Source organism: Rhineura floridana, chromosome 7 (assembly GCF_030035675.1).
Source record: "Rhineura floridana isolate rRhiFlo1 chromosome 7, rRhiFlo1.hap2, whole genome shotgun sequence".
Classification (NCBI taxonomy): Eukaryota; Metazoa; Chordata; class Lepidosauria; order Squamata; family Rhineuridae; genus Rhineura; species Rhineura floridana.
Genome location: NC_084486.1, coordinates 95,086,138 through 95,112,338, shown reverse-complemented (window position 1 = coordinate 95,112,338; position 26,201 = coordinate 95,086,138). Strand labels below are relative to the sequence as shown.

Genomic DNA, 26,201 nt, shown 5'->3' with positions numbered 1-26,201 from the left:
ACAGAGACTCTAATCAATAGAGACAAAAGAGCTCCCATAAAGAATGTTATCCTGTCTGCAACAGAAGAGAAAGCCAGCCACTTGGCGGGGGAGGGGGATCAATATTAACTGGAGTTCACTTTTTGAATGTAGTCCTGCAGGGAACGCTGAATGCAGCAGCAACAATGACTGAGTCTACACAGCAACCATGAGGAGGATATTTTAAATGGCCACATGGTGGCTCAGGAAAAGAATCTCCTTAGTGGGGGGAAATCTAAGAAAAGATGGTAAGAATATACACCTTTTTATTTTTATTATTTGGAATATTGCCATGAATAGTGCTGCTGCATCCTAGATATTCTCTATAGAATTTGCAGATCATCTATTTCCATGGTCTTGCTTAATTTCAGTTCTTTTGCCATGGCTTGGAATTTTAGGGAAGAGCTTACAAGCCCATTGCATCCATTAGAGATAGAAGCTAAAACAAAAATAGGAATATCCCACAAGATGCAGGCTGCAATCCTACTCACACTTACTTGGGAGTAAACTCCTCTGAAAATAATGAGATTTACTCCTGAGTAGACATGTATAGGATTGTATTGTCAACCACTAATCCAGAGATGGGGAAGCGGTGGCCCTCCAGATGTCACTGGATTACAACATCCATCATCCCTGACCTTTGGCTGTGCTGCCTGAGGAGTTGAAATCCAACATCATCTGGAAGGGGCACAGCTTCCCCACCCCTGCTTGAACCCATTCTTTTTTACTATATGTATTCCAGATTGCTGAGTCAATTCAGTCATACAGTACACATGGCTTCTTCTTTACATTGTAACCCTAAAGAACCTGTTCAAGTGTCCCCAACATCTGCTAAGGGTGGTGATAACATTATTATTGAAGTTTCTGAATACCAACAGTGCAACAAGTGTATGCATGTGTGAAAGAAGAGTAAATATATTACTAATATTTGTTATGTTTTTATTAAGATCAAAAGTTCGATGAACAGTCAACATGCTGAAGGAGATCCATATGTACCTGTGTATCTTCTTTTTGTTTGCATTTGGAATATTTTATGAGCTGTCTCAAGAAACCAGTTGCTTCTTTTCCTGCAAACCTGTTTTGAAACAGTTCCTGATGCCCAAAGATGTCCTGACCCAGGGCAGAAGCATCTTCTTTCTGGAGACAACTGACCGTCTACAGCCTCCTCCACTGGTTTTATGTTCTGTGGAATCTGCTGCCAGAATCTATTCAGACAGGTCCATCATTTTCTTTATGAAAGGGCTGGACAATAACACAATGGCATCTTTCAAGTCATCTTCCCCATCACTCTATTTCTTATCTGCTATGAAAAACATTTTCCTTTTCCCCTTGCAGATGGACATTTTGTTCCAAGACACACCTCTATTATCGTGGTACCTTCAGGTGAGAAAGAAAATAGTGTTGTGTTTCTGGTGGGGTAAGAAATAGTCAAAATTAGTTATCAAAGATTTTTCTGATAAATATTGATTTCCCTTTTTTTAAAAAAAAATTGCTGTTGTATTTATCAGTGCAAAAAGAAAAATGTTGACTTCCTCTTCCTACCAAGGTTTTGATTTACAACTACTAGGGATATGTGAGAATTTTGATTCAGTTTGCATTTCAAGCCAGATTTATCAAATTCGCATTTTCCAAAACAATATAACTGAAGCACAGCTAGCTTTCAAAATTTGCACTTATTTGAATTTTGCAATGCAGTTCACCAGCCAATGTTTACAAAAATGTATATGTTAGAGGAAAGTGTGCATAAAAATGAAAATATGAGTGAAGAAAAATGCAAGAATGCATTATATGATGAGAAATAGCTAGCAAAAATGTTTACATTAGTCAAAACTTCCTACAAAAATGTGTTTATTAGGGGAAATTTGCATTAAAATGCTGGAAATTTTTCAAGAGGATTTTAAAAAAGCTCAGCAAATTGCTGCAGAAATGTGGAGAACTGAATTTAAAATGTGAAAAAGAGAAACTGAGAGAACTGAAACTGGCAGATCGTTCCATCCCTAACAACTACACTGAAACCACATTGTGTACCTAAATTTGGTGCAGATTTTTTTCAGCTGAGGTTTGGTGAAGATGCAACTTTTACAGGGGTTCTTAAAGCATGTTTTCTGATATCTAGGTTCATTTTATCCCAGATTAGTAATAACTATGCATGACAACAAGCTCAGATAGTCAGTGGGGAGAATCCTGAATAGGCTGAATAGGCGAATAGGCTGAGTGAGACACAACACACCATCACACAGCCCAAATTCTGCAGAATGTTTGATCTGCACTGGGCTTCAGACATCCAACTTCAAAATTTCTGTTTTCCATATTTAATTTAGTTTGTTTAAACAGAAATCTAATAAACTGGTCCATCATTTGAAAAATTGTGGTTTTCCCTTTATACTAAATCAGGCTATATGTCCATATAGCCCAGGATTGTTTACTCTGACTGGCAGCAGCTCTCTGGGGTCTCGGGCAGACATTTTGCTCATCTACATTTTTACTCGAGATGCTGGGGCCAGAACCTGGGACCTTCCACATGCAAAGCATATCTCTGTGCCCTACCACTGAGTTATGGTTCCACCCACTGGTTAAGTGGCCCATGCAAGATTCAGGATATTAATTGATGCAGTGCCCCAGCTGGTTGGTTCAACGTCAGACCCCACACTTTCTGTTTCACCTGTGTATTGGAGAGGGCTTCCCAGATTTTTCTAGTGGGAAGTCACATCCAGGATTTGAAACTAGGATCTCTTGCATGGGAAACTTGAGTTTCTCCATAGGGCTAAAGGTTCCTGAATTTCAAGTACTGGAAATACTGCAAGTACTGAAAGAACTAAAGTAAGAGGTATGTCTTAGAATGTAGGGACTATTCCTTGATTCTGTGTCCATTTTGAGCCCTGCAGGTCAATGCCACACAGGAGAAGTACTGGGTCTATATTATCTCTGATGCAATCAGGCTTGCAATGGTGTGGAAATACGGTGGGATTTATATGGACACAGATGTCATTTCCATCAGACCCATCCCAGTGGCCAACTTCTTGGCAGCCCAGTCTTCCCAGTTCTCTAGCAATGGGATCCTTGGTTTTCATCATCATCATTGGTTCCTCTGGGACTGCATGAACGATTTTGTTCGGAACTACCATGGAGACATCTGGGGAAATCAGGGGCCTTACTTAGTCACAAGGATGCTACAGAGACTGTGCAATCTCACCAATTTTCAGAAAGGGGAGGATCAGAGATGTCACAACATTTCCTTCTTGCACCCCCAGCGCTTCTATCCCATCCCCTATAATCAGTGGCATAAGTACTATGAAGTGTGGGATTCAAGGCCAGACTTCAATGTCTCCTATGCTTTGCATCTGTGGAATTTCATGAACCACGAAGAGAAGAGGAATGTGACCATTGGAAGTAATACTCTAGTGGAAAACCTTTTCAAAGCACATTGCCCTATTACTTACCAGAGCCTTGTTTAAGCTGTGTAAGGAAGTAAGTAAATATCTCAAGATAAAACTAGTTAACTCTGGTAAAACAACTTTTTACACTTTACAAGCCTTATCAGGATAGGTTTATACTTTGGGACTTTCGGGCTCCCAACCAGATCACCTACACTGTAAGATAATTTTTAATGTTATCGGAGTAATGGGAATGAATGGATCAATTGTATCATTAGGGCTGATTGTATCCAAGGCATATACAGCTTGTGTTAGGGGTCTTCCAGAGGGTAAAAAACAAACAAAACATTGCACACTGTTTTCCCTTTGTGCTAAACTGATATCAGTATTGTTGACACCAGAGGCAGTAATGTGATAGCAGGCTCACATGTGATAGAGGGGGACAGAACTATAGCAGTATGGGACAACTTTCTTTGGGATATATTCTGTTTGCTGGGGGGGGGGTTAAAAAAGTTTTGTTTTTACTTGGAAATTATTGTCTCTTTTCCCCCTTCAAATTGTAAGTTTTTCAAATTGACCATAAGAGATGTGAGGTAAAAATAAATGAATGTCTATTCTCTAGAGCAGTGTTCTTCTAGAGTCCTCATAAGCAGATATTTGGGGGCAGGGGAGAAGCACCATGAGAGAGAGAACAGCAGGCTTGGAGGAACCTCAAGGTTTGCAGAACTGAAAAAAGGGGGAAATCCTAAGGATGGGAATCCCAGAAACAGCCCAAGAGTGTGTTCAGTGCCCATTGGATGTTGGCTGCCTTCCTTTCAGGAAGTGGGGGAGAGAAGGGAAAACTGGGTGAAGGGGAAATGGAATGATGGCATCTCAAATAAGGAGCACTCCACATTGCAACATTTTCTTGCAGCTCCCATTCACATTTTTTAAAAAATTTACTCTTGTGCTTCAGTGCAAAAATAAAATGAGATTTAAAAGAAACAAAAAGAGAGCAACAATGGGAGAAGTGATTGTGTAGCAGAACATATTAATGGCAGCTCAACCGAGAAATGCAAGGCTAGCAGTGCAGAAAGGTAGTAGATCACCATCCACATCACCAAGAGCCTCACAGACACCACCACCACCATCTTTCCACCAGGTTCTCAATATTGCTTTGCCAGTCCATAGGTTGGTGCTGCAATCTTGTTTGTGAACAACTGCCAAAGATGGAAAGACAACTGGAAAATACTAGAATGTCATGGTTATGCAGCAATGTCATCTGGACTATTGTATCAATAAGCCCTATTGATATAATAACTGAATGAAAAAATTGGAGAAAATAAATGGCTCTACAGAATTGTCACTTGCTATATAATTCTGCTTTTTGCTACTGCTACTTTACTGCCACTAAAGTCAGTCATGTTTCTGTTAAAAATAATGTTGAAGCATTGATGATACACATCATGTTAAAATGTTATGTGTTTGTCATGGTAATATATATTATTTTGTGCTTTTGTTTTGCATTAGTTTTAAATTGTTGTGTTGTTGATAGTAGTAGTGAAGGCCTCCAGCTGTACTAAAAAAGATTGACTCACAGTGCAATCCTATACATGCCTACTTAGAAGTAAATCACAGTGCAATCCTATACATGCCTACTTAGAAGTAAGCCCTATTGAATTCATTGGCATTTCCTCCCAAAATTATAAAGGATTGCAGTCTTAAGTATCTGTGTAGGAATATTGGGCCCTTCTGACATAATGAATGAATGGTGATCTCAGTCCTCCTATTCTCATGTATATTGTTCTTTATTTGTCCCCTCTTTCTCCTTTGTAATAGATGAGCTATAGCCAACAGTCTGATGATGGGATGGGATGGTTCATTTATATATCATATTTAAATGACAATTTGATTGCATGCAGAAATAAGTGCCTACTAACTTCTGAACTTAACTACATATATTATACTATTCAACCTAGGAACTTTTTTTAAGAAAGAGAGGATGTTCCTTACATTAACATAAGTGGCACTCAATATGCCACTTATTACAGGGCACTGAAAGGCCAATAAGTATCTTTTGTTTTGTCCATAAGATTCAAGGAGAATCATACAAACCAGTGCTGGCCTCATTTAAGGACAAGGATGGGGAGGTTGATAAACTGTTGCTTATCAGGCATACGATCCTGCTTCAGCTACAGCAAAATGAGTTGCTCTTTATGTTGCTTCATCTAGAGATGATTTATAGTAATGTAGCAGACTAGAATGCCCTGAATCCCTCAATGACTTGTGAAAAAGTTCTATTTGATTTTGTAAACAGAACAGTTTGAGCAAGGGGGTGCAGTGAATTACATGCATAAAGGAACTGGACAAAACATTAAACCCAAATAAACTGCATTAAGAGTATAAATTGGTTGGTTAATTTCACGTTTCCAAAATTCTTGTTGCGATGGAACTTGCAGCACAATCCGATACATATTTATACCTATACCGAAAACCATCTTGGTTTTCCTTCTTGTAATGAAAGTCAGTATATAATTTTTAACGACAGCAGCAGCCACAACATCTACTCGGAAGCAAGTCTTATTGTTGAGTTCAATGGGACCTACTCCCAGAGATAAGACTGCAGCTTTAGTCTTGGGAAGACAAAGTGGATGGATTGTTGTTGTTGTAGACCCTCAGGATCTGATTGATCACCATATCTGGGAGCAATAAGGGTTTTTCCTGTACGTCAGCTTGTCCATTGAGCCAGAAGATTTTTATTTTTATTTTTTGCCTTCCTCTGCAGGATATGATTTGACTCATTTTCACAAATCATTTTGAGCTATTTACTATTTTATTCAGGGAGAGGAGAAGTTGTGGCTTTTTAGAAGTTGTTGAACTTTAATTCTCATCATCTTCCATGCTGGCTGGGGTTGATAGGAGAGTCCAACAACATCTAGAGGACCACAGGTTCCTCATCCCAGCTGTAAGGAATATGGTTGTACATTCCCTTTGATGTCTTTAACAACAAGCTGTAGAGCTCATGACTTTAGGTCTCCACTGGGAACTGCCAGTTAATTGACCAGCAAAAAGCAGCCTGGGCTGACCTGTCCTTTTAACAGTAGCTTGAGCTGCAGAAATCAGTAGGTGAACACCTTTCACAGCACAGAGATAAACATTTTATTATACTTTGTTTAAAATATTTAGCACTCTGCCTTTGTGTTGAAAACCAAAACTTCCACAGCAGCTAACAATATATCATTAAAACAATAATACAGTTCTCAGGTTTGCAAAATATGGGAAGCCAAACCATTTGTTCTTGGCTACAGCTCGTGGCTAGTGAAAAGAGGACAGCTTAACCATGTCCAGGTTTGGACAACATGCTAAGTCTATCCTTGGCTTAGCTCAGCATGGTGCAGGAGTAAAAAAGACTGAGGAGGAACAAAGCAGCTGCAAGCTCCTCTCCAATAGCCTGCATGTTCATTTTATCCTGGTAACCCATAGTTTGGCTTATTGTGTCATGTGAAACAGGTCTATATTATTATTATTATTATTATTATGGCTGCCCTGGGCTCCTATTGGGAGGAAAAGTGGAATACAAATCTATGTTGTTGTTGTTGCTGTTATTAATCAACCAACCAACCAATTAATTAATTAATTGACCTTCTAATCTGCCCTTCCAGAAGGAGCCCAGGGTGGCAAACAAAGAACAAAACACTAAAAACATCTTAAAACATCTCAAAAACAAAACATCTTAAAAACATGTTGGAAAAAATCTTTTAAAACATCTTAAAAAGCAGTTCCACAACAGATGCAAACTGCGATAAGGTCTCTACATAAAAGACTTGTTGAAAGATGAAGGTCTTCAGCAGGCATTTAAAAGATAACAGAGATGGTGCCTGTCTAATATTTAAGGGGAGGAAATTCCAAAGGGTAGGTGCCACACAACACTAAGGTCTGCTTCCTATATTGTGCAGAATGGACCTCCTGATAAGATGGTATCTATAGGAGGCTCTTGTCTGAAGAGTGCAGTGATCGATTGGGTATAAAAGAGGTAAGGCTATCATTCAGGGATCCTAGTTCCAAGCTGTATAGGGATTTGTACACCAAAACTAGCACCTTGAACTTGGCCCAGCAGCTAATTGGCCTAGCAGCTAAATTACTAAAATAATTAACACAGCCTAAAAAGGTCAAGAGCAATAAACAGATCTAAATGATTAAAATGCTTGGGTAAATAAAATGTCTTCCACTGACACCAGAAAGATATATGATTCTGAGACAGGTGAGTCTCTCAAGGGACAGAGTTCCACAAGCAGGGTGCCACTACCTAACAGACCCTTTTTCTTGGTCACTCGCCTGTCTTGCAACTCAAAATGGGGACACCCGAAGAAGGGTGAAGAAAGATGATGTCAGCATTTGGATAAATTCCTATAGGCATAGATGGCCCTTTAGATATCCAATATTATCACCTGTTAATGTCAGCAGATCAAGCTGTGGTTAAAAGCACAGGAGCAAGAACTGATTAAAAAAAAGTGACAACCCTCTGTACATCATGTTGTGAACTTCTAGTTCTTCAACAATTGTATAAGTCCTCCCTGTTCTGTGCAGTCTCTGCTTTGGGGCACAATATATAGCAACAAAGCTTATTTCTCCCTCCCATCACTGCTGTGTCATTTTTTTAAGCTTAGGTATATTTGTTTGCCTGTTTTTAATGAAATTCTTCAGAGGCTGTTTCCTCCCCACCCCTTCAAGCCTGGAATAACCATGAGCCAGGTTTGAAAACTATGTGCTGGGCAACAACAGCATGGATAACATATCCCTCTATCCCATTTTGGGCAAGCACTGTACCAAGTAAGTGCTGCTGGACAGGGTTTGACAGCAGTATCACACCAAGGATTACATACAATTGAGATGTACATGCAGAACACCATTACAAATAGGGATGGGGGACAAATGTGATTCAGTTCAGATTTAAATGTGAACCTTCGTAATTCGCAGTTTCTAAAACAATTCACAAACTGAAACACATAAAATCATAGAATAGTAGAGTTGGAAGGGGCCTATAAGGCCATCGAGTCCAACCTCCTGCAAATCCAGTTTGGATTCCTGCAGGAATCCAAATTAAAGCATTCCCGACAGATGGCTGTCCAGCTGCCTCTTGAATGCCTCCAGTGTTGGAGACCCCACTACCTCTCTAGGTAATTGGTTCCATTGTTGCATGGCTTTAACAGTTAGGAGGGTTTTCCCAATGTTCAGTAAAAGCTGGCTTCCCGCAACTTGAGTCCATTATTCTGTGTCCTGCACCCTGGGACGATTGAGAAGAGATCCCTGCCCTCCTCTGTATGACAACCTTTCAAGTACTTGAAGAGTGCTATCATATCTCCCCTCAGTCTTCTCTTCTCTAGGCTAAATATGCCCAGTTCTTTCAGTCTCTTCTCAAGATGAGGCCTAACCAGTGCTGAACAGAGGAGAACTAATACTTCACGCAATTTGGAAACTATACTTCTGTTGTTGTTATATGCCTTCAAGTCGATTATGACTTATGGCGACCCCGTGAATCAGTGACCTCCAGCAGCATCTGTCATGAACCACCCTGTTCAGATCTTGTAAATTTAGGTCTGTGGCTTTATTTATGGAATCAATCCATCTCTTGTTTGGTCTTCCTCTTTTGCTACTCCCTTCTGGTTTTCCCAGCATTGTTGTCTTTTCTAGTGAATCATGTCTTCTCATTATGTGTTAATACAGCCTAATATAGCATTTGCCTATTTTGCAGCCACATTGCACTGTTGGCTCATATTCAGTTTGTGATCAATGACAATTCCAAGATCCTTCTCACATGTCGTATTGCTGAGCCAAGTATTCCCCATCTTATAACTGTGCATTTGATTTCTTTTTCCTAAGTGTAGAACTTTGCATTTATCCCTGTTGAATTTCATTCTGTTGTTTTCAGCCCAATGCTCCAGCCTATCAAGTTCTCTTTGAATTTTGTTTCTGTCTTCCATGGTATTAGCTGTGCCCCCAATTTTGTATCATAAGCGTGCCCTGTACCTCCTCATCCAAGTCATTAATAAAAATGTTGAAGAGCACTGGGCCCAGGACCAAGCCCTGTGGTACCCCACTCGCTACTTCTGCCCAGTTTGAGAAGGAACCATTGATAAGCACTCTTTGAGTACGATTCTGGAGCCAACTGTGGATCCACCTGATAGTTGTTCCATCCAGCCCACATTTAGCTAGCTTGCTAATCAAAATATCATGGGGCACTTTGTCAAAAGCTTTGCTGAAGTCGAGATACATTATGTCCACAGCATTCCCACAGTCTACAAGGGAGGTTACCCGATCAAACAACGACATAAGATTAGTTTGGCAGGATTTGTTCTTCATAAATCCATGTTTTCTCCGAGTAATCACTGCATTGTTTTCAAAGTGCTTACAGATTGACTGCTTTATAATCTGCTCCAGAGTTTTTCTAGGGATTGATGTTAGGCTGACTGGTCTGTAGTTCCCCGGTTCCTCCTTTTTGCCCTTTTTGAAGATAGGGACAACATTAGCTCTCCTCCAGTCATCCGGCACTTCACCAGTCCTCCATGATTTCGCAAAGATAATAGACAGCAGTTCTGAGAGTTCCTTCAGTACTATAGTATGCAGTTTATCGGGCTGTACCAATTTGAACTGATTAGGTATTCCTTGACTGTTTGTCTGTCAATCTCAAGGTCCAATCCTGCCCCTTCTACTTCATGTTTCCCAGGAGGGTCATAGACCCTTTTTTGGGTCTATGTTGGGAACAGTCGAGGTTCCTGCATTTGGGGACATTGCAGGGGGCAGCACACCTGGAGTGCAATGGATGAGCCTCACAGTGGGAAAACCAGCGTTATGATAATGGATTTGCACTTCTCTGAATTTTGAAATGCAGCTATCCAGCCAAGTAATGTGCACAAAAATGCATATTCTGGGGTAACATGTGGATAAAAATGCATAGGTTAGTGAAATTAACACATGAAAATGCATTAAAGTAGGGGAAATGTTTTGCAAAAATGTGTGTATTAGGCAAAATTCCATACAAAAAGATATATTTGGAGAAATCTGCACTAACATGGTGATGAATTTTCAAAAGGGCTTTTAAAAAAATTATAATTGCAAATTGATGTGAAAATGTGGAGAACTGAATTTAAGAATGGAAAAATGAGAAACTGAAACTGACAGATGTGCCCATCCCTTATTGCCACCCTCAGCCCTGCCTCCTCTCCCTCTGCTGCATGTTAGGGTACAATTATAGCTACAGGAAGGTAGCTTTGTTATCAAACATACAGCACCTTAATAGTCCCCTGAGCAGCAATGTTTAAACACTCTGATTGCCTGATCCTCCCTTTTTCTACATTCTGGCCAGGTTGAAGCCAATGACGTTAGTAAAGTTAAACAAGGAGCGAGAAGGGAATCAGGTAGGGTGTTATTAGAAGTCTCTACAGCAACGGCTTGGCTTTGGGAACGGCTTAACAGATGTGTGTTTTTTTCCCATCCCCAAGCGAGAAACTCTCTCCGCCCGGAGCCATCGAGCTGCTTTCTCGCGCTTCAGTCTGATGTGGCGAATGCAGGCCGGGGCGATTCGCCGCTGTGAGGAACCAGCGTTTTGTTGGGTGGTGTTGAATTTCCAGGGTGGGAGGGGAGAAGGAAGATTCCAGCTCGGAGAGAGTTCTGCCTAAAATCCAGGCTGTTTTGATTACATTCTCTCTCTCTCTCTCTCTCTCTGTCTCTGTCTGTCTGTCTGTCTCTCTCTCTCTCTCTCTCACACACACACACACACATTTCCCAGAACCCCTCAACAAAACATGCCCTCCGAAGACAGGTAAGGATTTGTTTTGTTTGGTATACAAGACTGAAACGACGCACTGTGAAGCTCTACATGGAAAGAGTTGGAGAGGGGAGGGAGGAAGAGGAGGCGGAAAGGGGAGAGGTGGGACTACAAGTTGGGCTTCGCTCGAGCCGGTTCTTGCCCCCTCCTTTCCCTCTAGCGTATTCCCACAGCTCAGTGAAGCGTTAGCTGCCGTCGTCCAGTACAAAAAAACCCCACAGGAACACCCGAACTCAAAAGTCAGGGGCTGACCAGTGAACCAAAGACAACTCCGCCACCCGCTCCTTTCTCTATTCCCCCCCCCCCGCTAATCCTTTCCTTCAAAATCAGATGTATTGAAAACTTTATTTATTGAACCCGAAGCTGCGGGGGGAGGGGGTTGGGGTTGCGTGGCAGGGAGGGAGCTGATGTATTGGGAAGAGAAGGAGGGGCTCTTGAAGTGGGGAAAAGTTGGGTGTGAAGCAGACTCCCCCCCCCCCAAAAAAAAGAGGAGGAGAAGGAAGGCATTGCTTCTTGTGCAGTTTTAAAATTGCACAGTGAGAAGTTGCTGGCCAGAGTCTGACTCTGGGGGAAGTTCAAGATTCCGAGGATGGCTCAACCGGAGGTCCTGCCACATCCTTCTGTTCGGAGGCACTTTTCGTAGTGCTTAGAAATCTAGGGCCAGTTTTCCAGATGAGCAGAGGGGGAAAGGCTGCTGAGGGGTGGAAAGGAAGGACTGTTAATAAGGCCATTCTCTTTTATGGTGAGAGAGACAAGATAGGGAAGGGCCGTAGTTCAGTCGTAGAGCATGTGCTTTGCACGCAAAAACTCCCACGTTCACTCCATGGCATCTACAGGTAGGGCTGGGGATGTCCCGTCTGAAACCATGGCTGCTCCTGGTCAGCGTAGGCCAGTGTTCTTCAACCGTGCGTCCCCAGATGTTGTTGGACTACATTGTCCTCAGACAGCTTAGCTGACAGTCAGGGATGATGGGAGTTGTAGTCCAACAACGACTGGGGACCCAAGGTTTAGGAACACTTGTGTGGGCAATACCTAGTGAGATGGACTAATCGTCTGATGGTATAAGGCAGCTTCCTGTGTAATAACTACCAGTGATGTTTTATGGTGGGGCTGCCAACTTGTTTTTACAGGGCTCCTGAGCTGTAAGAAAAGGCAGGAATTTCACAAATGCTGCTTTTCCCAGGATGTAGTTGCAGTTGTGGGGAAAGTTTCACCCAGTGGACCCTAGCAGGACTCACTTCAAGCAAAGCAAACATTCCTGGGATCACATCAACCTGGCCAGCAGGGACAGGGAGGTGCCACCAGCTGGAGATAACAATGGCCACCCCCAGTCTAAGGGTAGAAACACACTCACTGTTCTGCCGGTTCCAGCATGTCTACACCACTCTCTTCTGAAAACAGGGACACTCAATGCTAGTCAAACCACACCCCTTTTTACTGTAAAACCTGGTGGGAGCAGCTTAAATGTGGGCTTTTAAAAAAAATCCAGCTTCAAAGATATTTCACATCTGATCAACTGGTTCCCCCTCCAGGAGTGGAAAATGGAAATGCTTTGTTCTGGTGACTGGTGTGCTTACAGCCTAGGACGGTAATCTAAAATGCCCTCTAGAGGAGCATGATGTTATTGCATGCCTATTTTTTTCTTGGATGCACTCATAGTCTCCTATCCCAAGAAGAGTCTGGCTGAATCAGGCCGAAGTCCCATCTTGTCCAGCATTGTCCCACAGTGAACAGCCAGATGCCTCTGGGAAGCCCAGGAATGTGACATGAGGGCAATTGCTCTCTCCCACTGTTGTTCCCCAGCAAATGATATTGAAAAGCATATTGCCTTTGATGCTAGAGATAGCATACAGCCATTATGATGAATAGTCACTGATAGCCTTATCCTTCAAGAATTTGTTTAATCCTCTTTTAAAATAATCTACCATCACATTCTAATTCATTATATTTTATTCTATCCTTCCTCCAACAAGCTCAGGGCAACAAACACGGTTCTCTTCCTGCAAATTTTATCCTCACCACACCCTGTGAAGTAGATTAGGCTGAGCAATAGAAGGTCACCCAGTGAGCTTCATGGCTGAGCAGGGATTTGAACCTGGGTCTCCCCAGTCCTAGTCTGGCACACTAACCACAATGCCACATTGTGTTGATGGTGTATGGCTCTTGTTCCATTTTCAAGCTCTAGTCAACTACAACCAGTGCTTGTGTGTGATGGTACCAGTACAGAGTACCGGCACCATAGCAGCTATTTTATGCTAGCACCCACAACACTTCAAGATATGAGTACTGACACCTCATTCTTTTTATCACAAAAAGCACTGACTAAAACAATCCACAAACCTTTGTTCATAAGCACATAGAATCACAGAATTGTAGAGATGGAAGGGACCTATATCAAATCCCCTGCTCCATGCAGGAATCCAAATTAAAGCATACCCAACAGGTGGCTGTCCAGCTGCCTCATGAATGACTCCAGTGTTGGAGAGCCCACCACCTCCCTAGGTAATTGGTTCCATTGTCATACCACTCTAACAGTTAGGAAGTTTTTCCTGATGTTCATTTGGAATCTAGCTTCCTGCAGCTTGAGGGCATTTTTCTGTATCCTGCACTCTGGGACGATTGAAAAGAGATCCTGGCCTTCCTCCATGTGGCAACCTTTCAAGTATTTGAAGAATGCTATTGTAACTCCCCTCAGTCTTCTCTTCTCAAGACTAAATAAACATGCACAGTTCTTTCAGTCTGTCCTCATAGGGCTTTGTTTCCAGTCCCCTGATCATCCTTGTTGCCCTCCTCTGAACCTGTTCTAGTTCGTCTGCATCCTTCTTAAAGTGCGGTGTCCAGAACTGGATGCACTACTCAAGATGAGGTCTAACCATTGCCGAATAGAGGGGAACTAATAATCAAGTGATTTGGAAACTATATTTCCATTAATGCAGCCTAAAATAGCATTTGCCTTTTTTGTAGCCACATATTATATGCATAATCAGATTAGGAGCGGGGTGGGGAACCTTTTCAATTGGAGGATTGCATTCTTTCTCAGGAAACCTTCCAAGGGTCATATCCCAGTGGGGATCACTTTTGGCATCACAGTGGGAGACCAAAGGGAGCAGTGAGTTGGTTAAAAAAATTAGATACTTATTTAGGTGGGCACAAAAAACTTCTGACATAATGGTGTCACAGCAGGGGAGCCATAGAGCAGTCAAATATATATAACAATTGGGGGGGGGGCTCAGGGGACTCACAGAAAAACTTGGAGGGCACATAAGTTTACCACCCCTGCACTATAGGAATTATCAACATAATCATCATTTATTACCCGCCCATCAAAGGTCTCAGGGCAGGTTACAACAATTTTAAAATATGACACTAAAAACAATTTAAAAACAGGCTAAAATCCCCAAATAGGGTGGGTTCTGAAAATATATGTCTCAGGTGTCAAAGGCCAAGGTAAAGAGGTGTGTCTTCAGCATTTGCCTAAAACTGAGCAGCGAAATTGCCAGATGCACCTCGGTGGGGAGGGAGTTCCACAACTTGGGGACCACCACAGAGAATGTCCTCTGCTGGGTCACTACTGTCTGAGCTTCTGAGGGTGATGGAACTATCATAAGGTCCTCCTCTGCTGATCTCAACACCTGAGAGGGTCTGTAGGGAAGAAGACAGTCTTTCAGGTATTTGGGACACTACATCAATGACAAATGTATCCACCTAACAAAGCTGACCAGTGTCGTAAGGACATAACAGTCAACATAGCTAGGCACACAGATGGAGCAAAGCTTGTATCATTTGATAGCAGACCAACTGAGATGCTAAAGCCAATGAGAGGCCTCCTACTTTTCTTTTGTGAGTTCCTGCATTGCCCTCCATCAACAACATTTGCATCCTTGGCATCATTTCATTTGTGACTCTGATTCTGAGTGGTGGTTTCATTTGAATAATGAAACAGAATTCAGCTTTTCCAAAATGTATCCAGAAATATTTCTAAAGTAGTAGCCATGTTAGTCTTTTGCAGCAGAATCAACAAAGAGTCTTGTGGCACCTTAAAGACTAACAAATTTATTATGGTATGCCCTTTTGTGGACTGTAGTCCTCTACATTAGATGTATGAAGTGTTATCCTAAATTTTATGTATATATATATGCATGGTTTGAGAAGGGGAGAATTGTAAAAAGAGAAGTCAGAGATAAATGAAATGCAGAAGTACAGACAGTGATAATTTCATAGCCATACTTAACAGTGGTAATTCACAAAAAACAGTCCTAGATGGCAACAGGCATCTTGCTTTGCTAAGCCAGTTAATATATCTAATGTGCTAAGTTCCTTTGTCTCAGTTCAGCCCACAAACGATAGCATTGAACCTCTTTTGTAATTCAGCGGTTTCATGTTGCGATCTCCTTTTGAAGTTCCTTTACACCAGGATGGCTAATTTAAGGTCATTTATAGCATGTCCTGAAAGGTTGAAATATTTCCCCACTGGTTTTTGAATATTGCTATTTCTGACGTCAGATTTGTGTCCGTTTATTCTTTAGCATTTTTTAGTTTGCCCTATGTAGAATGTATTGCGGCTTTGCTGGCAGAGGATGGTATATTTTATCATCTAGTTGTTTGTTGTGATCATTGTTTACTCACACTTGAGCCTCAAACAAATACACACAAAGCTGGGAATGAATATTTCACCACCTGGAGTGTTCTGCTTAGCCATGGTATATTTGTGCTACTGTGAGCAGAACTCTGGAGTCTTGTTACCATCATGCCAAGACACACCTAGTAACACACTGTTGCTCAACACAACTGTCTGTTGTGAATAAGCAAGGGGTCAAGCTAGATCAGAACCGCATTTCTATACTGGGGGAAAATGGTATGTATCATTTTATAGTTTTTTCCTAAAGGCTGCAATCCTATGCATGCATTCCTGTTGGCCCATTGAACATAATGGAACTTTCTTCTGAGAAAGCATGTATGGGACTGCATTGTAAGCAATTTTGTAGCTGGGTCAATAAAATGTTAAAAGTAAATATTTTTAATAAAGGTACAGTATCAGATATCCTCATTTTTCAGTATGAAAGCTCAGTGACTCTCATTCCATCTTTGGGTAAGAATATACACACAACACAAATTACAGTTGTTTGAGTGCCCAAGAGATCTGGGCAAAGGTGTATGGAAAGTGCAAGCATGCTTTTGTGTGTTTATTTTTATGTGGAAGCTGGAACTCTCACCTGTGTTTAGAGCTTATTTTAAATTTAATAGCTAATGAATCAAATGTTTCAGCTATAAACAGCAGTAATTTTTCATTTGTTCACATATTCATCTTGCTATTTTGTTCATTCTATGTAGTAGTTTCTTTGAACCTGTGGTTGTTTAGCCATTCGGTATAGTAATAAGTAAATAAGTGTAATAAGATACAAAAATACTCATGTGCTCAAGGACTGAGTAGAATAATATCAAAGGAAATCAGTTTTGCAAACTTCCCAGTATATACATTTTAGATATGTCTTCAAATGCACAAATGTCCTTCGACAGTTTGCAATTATCAGTTTGTTTCAGCCCTGATTCATCTTGTATCCTTTTCATTTTTCAGCCTTTTGCTTCTAACATTTACTACCCATTACCTCTGCCTGCATCTCGTCATTACTGGACAGCTATGCCAGGGTCCGCATTGCCTGTGAACTTCCAAAGCAACAACAATCTCTTTGGCAACATGCTGGCTAGTCCTACCATGACTCCAGCCTTTAAATTCCAGTTGCGGCGAGATATGATCGATTGGAGACGGTTCAGTGCCATTGATGTGGATCGGGTGGCTCGTGAGCTGGATCTTGCCACTCTACAGGAAAACATTAATAGCATCACTTTTTGCAATCTTGATGCAGAAAAGTGCCCTTACTGTCAGCAGCCGGTAGACCCTGTTCTCTTAAAGGTCTTTAAGATGTCCCAACTGATCACTGAGTACCTGCTGCACTCCCAGGAGTACTTGAGCATGAGCCTGGCACTTCAGGAAGAGCAACACCAGGCTAACCTAGAAGACCTCAAGCGCATCAAGCATGACTTGGAGAAGCAAGCAGAAGAGCTGAAGAGTGTTAAGGAAGAGAGCAGGAGGCGGAAAAAGATGATTGCCACCCAACAGTTGCTCTTGCAAGCTGGGGCCAATAATTACCACAAGGTAAGTGGTGCAGCGGCATGCCTTCCAGAGTTTCATAGCTGGAAATAGGGACACACATGGGTACTTAGAACAGTCCTGCCTTCATAATAAGGATCAATGCTGAAACATTTCCCCCAACCCCGTCACCATCTAACCACACTTACTGTGTATGTTGGTGAAGGCCTGCAGTATGATGTTGTTTGATCATAAATAGTAACAGTTATTATCTGGATAGACAGTAATTGGTGGGGTGGAAGACAAACTAGTGCACTCTTCTATATGAGTATGTACATGGGCAGAGCAATCCATGCCACTGACCAGCAGTGGTGAGGTTTAACAGAGCTGCATAGCCATTGCCACATCAACAGCCTTACCACTCATTGTAGCAGGTGGATGGAGGGGGTAGAAAGCAAAAATGTCCTTTTGCTAACTCAGCTCCCTTGCTGGGGGAGTGAAGAGGTCCAGATTGAACCCATTACTATCAGACTACAGCAGGGCCAGCTCCAATCCCTAACCCCAAAACCACTGATTCCGGAGGCCACACTGGATATACCCAGCAGGGATACTGGTGGTGGTAGTTTCTGCCTACCTGCTCTTTGAGTGGGTGCATTAAGGCACTCTGTGCTGACAGAGGCCAATCAGTAGGGACACCTTCACCTCATACAACCCCCTCCAGCAGGGCAGATTGGTTTGTTTTTTTTAAAAAAAATCCCCCAAATCTTGCAAAGATGTAAAATTGGAACAATGATTTAGAATAGTATCATAGCATTACAGAGTTGGAAAGGACCTTGAAGGACCAACCTCCTGCTCAATGCAGTCTCAACAATGTACAATGCAGGATGCAATGAAATCATCCCTGACAGCTTCTTAAATATCTTCTGTTTAATGCAGACAATCCTTGGTAAATAGAGACAGAGGGAGCATATGCATTTGCATTATTCACAGTGGATTTTCAGACAGTGGCCAGTCAAGAAAATGTGAACAATCTTTGTTTTTCTTCCAGCTCATCTATCTGAGTGAGGTTTCAAAAGCAAAAACAAATAAACAAACAGGGAGAAAAGGCCATAGCTGTCTAGGTTTAGTACTTCAGCAGCTGTTCAGCCCAGGATTCAAGGTTAGGCTTAACACCTGGATGGATGGGCCTGCATTAAGATTGGAGTTGGATTAGATAGCCTTTGGTGCCAACCTATTGTATGATTCTGTGAAATGTGGATAAGTGGGCATAGAATGAGAATGTTGCGGGAGTTTCTCCCACCCTTGACCTTCATGCTTAATCTTTCAATGGCCACCTTTGCATGTTACGCCAAGCCAAACCGTGGCAAATGTGCTGCTTGCCTAGGAAGAGATCATAGTTGCTTTGCATCTTCTTGGGCATTTTAGGGCAGCATGGCAGCTAAGCCAAGATTGTACATAGGAAGACACATGGATACTTAGTGTACTTAGTGTGCTGTCTGAACCCAGGATCATGATTAAGGTAGTCTGGTTTCTCTTCAGATTGTATAAATTGACTAAGGTCTCTTTTCCTTAATCATGATCTGTAGCCATCTATCTATTACTTTCCATGTATGTGTCTCAAGGCAATGTACAAAATATAAAAACAAGCTAAAAAACAGATATGAAACAATACAAAAAAAACCCAACAGAAGATGAATTTTAAAAAGTACAAAATGAACACCTATGGCCAAGACCTATTAATCCAGTTGAGAAAGCTTTGTCTGAACAAAAAATTCTTTAGTTGTTTCTGGAAAGTGCAGATAGTGGAAATCTGTTGTATCTTAACCAGCATGCTGTTCCACAGAACAGGGGCCGCCACACTAAAAGCCCTGCTCCAAGTTACAGGGAAGCAGGCTTCTGATGACTTTGGAACTTAAAGGAGCAGCAGAGTGCAGTATATAAAGTGGCCTCTCAAGTAACCTGGGCCCGAGCTGTATAAGGCCTTTTGTGTTAGTACCAAAACTAGCGAACTTGGCCCAGTAGTAGATTGGCAGCTAGTGCAAATCCTGTATGCAAGGTGTTTTATGCTGGCAATAGTTTGCTCCCATAAGCAACTTAGCCACTGCATTCTGCACTAGCTGCAGCCTCCGGACCAACCTCAAGGATAGCCCCACATAAAGCATATTGCAGTATTGCAGCAGTCTAACCTTGTGGTTGCCAAAGCATGGACAAACCTTGGCTTAGCTGCCATCTTGTGCTGATCTAAAAAGCCCAGGGAAGAGCAAAGCAGGTGCAAGCTCCTTGGTGGGAGCCAGTACTCTGGCTTACCTTGATGCGAGAACCAGGCCAATGTGTGACTTTTTGTCCTTTGTTCTGTCTTTTCCCAGTGCCAACTCTGTGACAAGACCTTCATGAACTACTCCTTTCTTCAAGCCCACACGCAGCGCAGGCACCTGGAGGCTACTGCAGCTGGTGAGCACGGAGGGTTGTTATTATTTATTTATTTGGGTCATGTGTATACCACTTCTTATTTCAAAGAAAATCTCTAAGCTGTATACAACATCCTAAAATAAAGTCAAATACAGGGGAAAAAATACTGGTAAAAATTCCACATTTCAGAGCAACACAGAAAACAATTGGATAAGATAACTTCTAAAACATCAGTTTAAATTGAAACAACTAGCATATGGGGACCAAAATACAACAGAGAAAACCAGCCCCACTCACGTAATACTTGAAGACAGATCTCTCACTTTTGCTGCTATCTCCCCAGCTTAAGTTCACACTAAAAGGAGAAGCAAAATTACATACTCTCCAACACTGGGAGTACCCATAATCATTTCCCCTCATACCCATAACAACAGAGGGGGATGGCACCCTCAGTATAACCCAAAAGGGTCATCCAAAGTGGTCCCAGGTGTCTCCCTTCATCTCCTCCAGGGTTTGCCTCTAGGAGTTTTTTTTCTCCTGAGCCTCTCAATGAAGAGGATTCCATGTCAAATGTGGGGTGACTGGGAGAAGAATGTATATTCAAGGTTACTGAGTGAGTCTTTAATTTCTAGGTCATTTAGAGCAGGGGTAGTGAATGTGGTACTCTCTAGACATTATTGGCCACAAACTTGCATCAGCCCCAGTTAGCATGGCCACTACTCAGGGGTGATGGCAGTTGGCATCCAGGACATCCGGAGGGCACCACTACTCCTGATCTAGAGGGCTGTTTGTGGGTAGGATGATCATCAGGGGCTTGTTGGACCAATCTAATTGTGCAAATGCATCTGACTGTTTGGTGCCTCTCCTTGTATACAGGTTCATTTCCCGTAGTGTTTGTTTACTAATCAGTCCTGCTGGCATTTTCTGATCTTTAACTCATTCATGGGTTAAAAAAGTCTAGAGATCCCCTTTTACATTAAAAGAACATTATTTCAATGCACAGCCATTCTCTACAAATAAGGGACTGGTATCCATTATTTTGATCTAAATTTAGTTTTCTGAATGGTCTCGTGTTCAAATTGATTCTGAGCCATGCTGCTTACACCAAGAATTTGGTACATGCAGCATTTTGGAAAATGAGAAAATGTTGTTGTGCAAGTATAGATTTATTCATGTAACTGAAAGTGCCTCCCTTCAGAAGGGTATAGGTCCCTACTCATATAATGCTAAAGTCCGTCATAAAACATATAGATTACACTGTATTACACCATGAAATAATTAATATCACTTATTTAATAACAACAAAACATAAGAAGAGCCCACTGGATCAGGCTAATGGCCCACCTTGTTCAGCATCCTGTTCTCACAGTGGCTAACCAGATGCCTATGAGAAGCCACGATCAGGACCTGAGCACAACAGCAGTTTCTCCTCCTGCCATTTCCAGCAGCTGGTATTCAGAAGCATGCAGCCTCCAGCTGTGGAGGCAGAGCATAGCCATCATGGCCAGTAGCCACTGATAGCCTTATCTTCCCTGAATTTGTCTAATCCTCTCTTAAAGGAGGATAACTTGCCATTTCTTTATATGGAACGCGTTTTGGGTTGTTAATTTTTTTTATAACTGTTATAAAGAAAGATTCTGCACTAGCTGAACAAACAAAGTGTGCTTTATAAAAATGTTTATAGAAATCCCTATTAAAAAACAAAAAGAGGCAGTGCATTTGTTTAGCATCACTTCAGCTCTGTAATTGTACCAGACGTATATTCATGTTCTGTGTTCTTTTCCTTACCAGAAAATTTCTGCAGCACCAAAACTTTTTAAAGCTTTTTTTAAAAGGTTTTTAAAGTTTTGTTATGATGTAGTTTAAAGTCTGTTTTTATGATGTTTTTATGTGTTTTTAGCACTTCTGTTTGCCACCCTGGGCTCCTGCTGGGAGGAAGGGTGGGATATAAATCAAATAATAAATAAATAAATAAACTATCAACATACATTTCTCATTGTTTTGTGTCTGACTAGCACTGACTTAAAAAATAATACTGTCCTGAACTTCCAGTTGAGGTAGCTTTTCCACCTCCTTCTAAGTAGAAATTAAGTCTTATAGGAGTTTATCCAGCTAGCTTATTGATTGTAAGTCACTTTTGTGAAGAAAAGTGACCAATAAAATAAATAAATAAATAAAGCTATCCAAGTTGGCAGCCAATCATAAACCAGTTATGAGGTTTAGAATTATAACCTTTGGGTGTATGACATAACTTCCAGGAAGCCTACAAATACTATAAAATATTCTGCACAAATACAATTAGGTTGGCAAGCAACAGACAGGAAAATAAACCTACAAAACCAGGAGTAAATTCAGCTCCAAGCATGTTGGACATTTTGTCCAGCAGAGGGCAGTGGTTCTGCAGTATTTGGCCACAGTCCAAACATAAGGCATGTTGTGCTTTGAAACCACTGGGCTTACATACATCTAATACTGCGTGGAATGTTTTTAATATAGTAAATATTATGTTTTTTACACATAAAGCTATGTTCTAAGTCAATAAATAAAAGTTTGGAATTTCAGGCTGTTTAGTGTTCACCCTGTCTGCATTTCTCTTCCCCTCCTCCTCCTCCTCTGTGTGGAATTACAAATCTTTGATCTTTGAGGTGAGGACCTGCCCTCTTGTACTTTGTCAGGTGTCAAGCACATTGATGCTATTTGTTGTTGTTTTATATTGCTTAATTGCCAAGGTGACTTGTGAGCACTGAACAAGTATAAAACCAGTTACCATAATTATATATATACACACACACATAATTAAATTCACAATAAAACAATTTTATCAAAACATTGAAATAAACATCATTGTTACATATATGAAAACAGTAAAGTATTTTGTGCTATTCCAATAATTACAATGTTTTCCCAACCTTTTAATTTTAACAGTGAAACTGTGTAGACTTTTTTGTAAGAAAAGGTGGAGCTATTTGAAATGCAATGATTCTATTGACTTTCTGTGTACTATAGCTAAAGAGGAATAAAGACGTGTGATTTACTGCAGATCTGCATATGTTTCTCAACATTATTCAGTAGTTGTTCACTGTGGCCAAATTTAATAATGTGACTAATTTACATTACTGTTATGTGATTCCACACCATTCATTTAAATGGGGGGGGGAGAGAGAGAAATGTCATCACTAACATACTGAAAAAAAATAATGACAGCAAATTGTGGACTGAAAAAAAATAATGACAGTGAACACCGATCATATTTGCCTGCCTGATTTCCATTCCATGAAGATAGACCTGTGAACTAATGTGATTTCCAGTACTGTTTCCCATTTCAACCAAATTTTCTGACATCCCTAACTGAAAACAAATTCCTCAGAAGCACCCAGTTCTTTCATTCTAATGATATGTCTTATGTACCTGACTCTGACTGGCAGGGTTCAAGCAAAAAACACAGTAGCTTTGAAAAACCTGAAGTCTGCCCCCCTGCCTAGTATGTGGATATCACATCTACTGAGAGTGCCAACTTTACATTCCTAGGTGCATTTCTATACACAATTGCAAATATTTGCTATTGATACAATCACTAATGGCGCCTCTTTCTGAATCAACTCCATAGAGAAAGAGAAGAAGAAACAGGTGGAACAAATGGAAAGTGAGATTGAAGGACTGAAGGTCAAGCTGAGGGAGACCCATGCCCAGCTGGAGGCTGAGAGCCAATGTAGGGCTCAGGTACGGACTCATAAGAAAAATGAATAAGGAGGAACCCAAAAAACGACAGACCTCTTAGCTTGCTAAATGATCTGTTTGTAGCCAAAGTGAAAATGAACAATTCACAATAATGGTACAGGGGATTTTACACCACAGCATCTGGAATGGAAGATATTTGTTCTTTTATTCCAGTAAAAATATATTCAAAGGTGTATTGCATGAGTTGCAGAAACATGGAAACCATGAAGGAATGAAGCAGCTCTGAAGAGCAAAGCTAAGCATGCATGTGGAAGTCCTTTAGCACAATGCCCATCATCTTGGATAACATCTTGGCCTGGATATTTGCTATTCAGTGGGATGCCCATATTTCAATGCAAGGAATCCCTCTTGGGCCTCCAGCCGCATATGCATATATCAAGGAAGGGACTGTACCTCATTGATTGAGTATCTACCTTGCATGTAGAAAGTCCCAGGTTCAACCCTGGTGTCTCCAAGTAGTGCTGGGAAAAGCTCCTACCTCAAACCTGACTACCAGTCAGAGTAGACAGTGCTGATCTAGGTGGGCCATTGGTCTCTCTCAGTGTAAGGCAGCTTTGTATGTTCTTATGTGCAACACTCCTGTGCACACCTACTTGGAATTAAATCCCACTGAACTCAGTGGGTCTTACTTTTGAGTAGATGTGCATAGGATTACACTCTAAGTATCTTTGATAAGGAAAGTTGTCTGTGCAGATCATTGCTATTCCACTTCTGCTCTACCCATCCTGCTGTTCCAAGGGATTGGTTGTTGCCATATTAAATACCCAGCTGGTACCACTGGTTCCCTTAGAGCTGTGGTTCTTAAACTTTTTTGAGTCACAGACCACACTGAGAATCTGATAAAAGCTATAGACTCCCCATAAAGGAAGGAAGGAAGGAAGTTTATTTTATTGTACTGGATTTTTCTTTTTCTTTTGCACCTGGGTCACAGACCTCCTGAACCCTCTAGGTGTCCATGGTTTGCAGGTTAAGAACCCCTGGCTTTGATTATTTCCAGTTCCATTTGAATGGCTGAAACCACTCCAAATCATTCTGTAGTCACAGTTTTTGCTTTTCCTAACCAGCTTATTTCCAGCTTTAGATTGTTGTTTCCTTGATAGGAAGCAGAGCACGTGCGGCAAAGAGAAGAGGAGGGGAGGAAAAAATTTGAGAGATGGAAGGAGGAGGAGAGGATAAAGTTTCAAAAGGAAATGGAAGAACTCAGGCACTTGTTCCTCACTGAATTCAAAGACATTGCCAGCAAGAATTCTGCCTTGGAGGGGGTAAGGGGAATGCACCACTTATTATTTTCCTATTTACTTGAACATTCAGTGAATTCACCACCTTCAATAAACTGGTACACTGCTTTTAAAGATCAGATGCAAAAGATCTGATGCAAGGGCCTTTTCTTCAAGGAGTGTTCAAGTTCCTTATGCTAAAGAAGGAAAAACTGAGTTATATCTGTTGAGTTCAAGTGTGAGAATGCTTCCCATAAACGGCTGAAGATCCTGAGACACAGATTATTGCAAGGATGTGCACAGACAGCCAATTCTACGTGCAACACATTCTGTTCTGTTTTTTTATTTTTACAAAAAATTATGATGCACTTTTTGACAAAAAGCTTTCAATGCAGAGTACAATAAAATCATAAGATCATCATATATATAAAAAGCACTCTTAGACTTTTTTTTCTTAGGGATTCCTATGTTTTGTCTTAGGGAACCTTCACAAGTCCAGAAAATCTACTTTGAGCCTCCCCAACTTGCATCTAATAAGCCTTTTGACTCAGCTCTGACTGCTTGTGGATGGATCAATAGCAAACTGATAGAAGAGTGATCTGCTTTTGCACCTGGAACAGCCACAACTCAACATCTGCTTAGATCTCAGTTAAGCTTCTGCTGGTGGGAGCACTCTGTGAGCAGAGCTCCACTCATCAGATGATCCTATCAGTGGAAGATGGGAGGAGACTTTCACTGATCTCCCCTTCCCTCTGAAGACCTTTCCCCCCATCCCTCAAAAGCTGCTCTAAAGGGTTGGAGGACCCTCCAGAGCAGCTTGAAAGATGGTGCAGGGAGCTTCAGGGGGAAGGGAAGATTGGTGAAAAATGCCAACCTGTCCCAGTAGTCCAACAGGAGCCTTCATTGGGTCCTAGTTTGCTCCATGAGTAGAAGGGTTAGATGGGATCCAAGCCCTTGTAAACAGAATTTATTCTATTAGTTCCCAGTTAGGGCTGAGTCAAAATTTCTCAGACAATAAGTTTCTGACACATTTTTAAAAATCTTTTTCAAGCTTCTCCTGAGCAGTTGGAAAAATTTGGTCATCCCATGGAGAATATTCAGCAAAATGCCCTCCCAAATTTCACCATCTATGTATTTTGGGTGCAGCTATGGATCCACTTTTAATATTCTTAAAGGAAACAATGGGCTTGGCCCCATCTCCTTCCAGTCCTCCTCTCTTAGCCCATTGCATCTCTGAACCCCAGATCTGATCTAACCATAATTTCATTCAACGTTGAGCAAACAGAAATTTCTTAGAAAAGAATTTTCTGGCAAAGTTTTGAAAATTTTCTTTTTCAATATCCTTCTGAACTTATGGAGAATCCCAGTCCTTCCCTGGACATTGTAAAATTCTTCCCTTTTTCTGCTTGCAAATAACATGGAGAATTTTGTGAGGTCATTTTTGCTGAGCCGTATTCCCAGCATTGTTCACAAGTACACAAAGTGGGGAGTCATGTAGCTGATTATGAAGGTATTAGCAGGTGATATCTACACTTTAGCTAGCTATCGTTTCC

General features: G+C 41.3%; 2 protein-coding genes across 2 annotated transcripts in view; both read left to right on the top strand.

Annotated features, from left to right (window-relative positions):
- Positions 1-990: 990 nt before the first annotated feature.
- Positions 991-3,473, top strand: A4GNT (alpha-1,4-N-acetylglucosaminyltransferase). Its single transcript, XM_061634421.1, has 2 exons — positions 991-1,401; positions 2,904-3,473. The coding sequence occupies exons 1-2, from the start codon at positions 991-993 to the stop codon at positions 3,471-3,473; spliced, it is 981 nt and encodes a 326-aa protein (XP_061490405.1).
- Positions 3,474-11,060: 7,587 nt separating this feature from the next.
- The window catches only part of DZIP1L (DAZ interacting zinc finger protein 1 like), a 38,067-nt gene continuing 22,926 nt past the window's right edge, over positions 11,061-26,201 (top strand). Inside the window, exons 1-5 of the mRNA XM_061636577.1 lie at positions 11,061-11,190; positions 16,772-17,350; positions 19,651-19,735; positions 23,301-23,413; positions 24,532-24,693. Of these exons, the coding sequence (XP_061492561.1) occupies positions 16,835-17,350; positions 19,651-19,735; positions 23,301-23,413; positions 24,532-24,693 (876 nt within the window). The 5' untranslated portion in view covers positions 11,061-11,190; positions 16,772-16,834. The remainder of the gene's footprint in view (positions 11,191-16,771; positions 17,351-19,650; positions 19,736-23,300; positions 23,414-24,531; positions 24,694-26,201) is intronic.

What these genes read in the sequence shown, in the direction of transcription:
- A4GNT (XM_061634421.1), top strand. Translation starts at nt 991, where the DNA reads ATGCTGAAGGAGATCCATATGTACCTGTGTATCTTCTTTTTGTTTGCA. An exon ending in TATTATCGTGGTACCTTCAG is followed by an intron (nt 1,402 to 2,903) that starts GTGAGAAAGAAA and finishes TGAGCCCTGCAG; the next exon opens with GTCAATGCCACACAGGAGAA.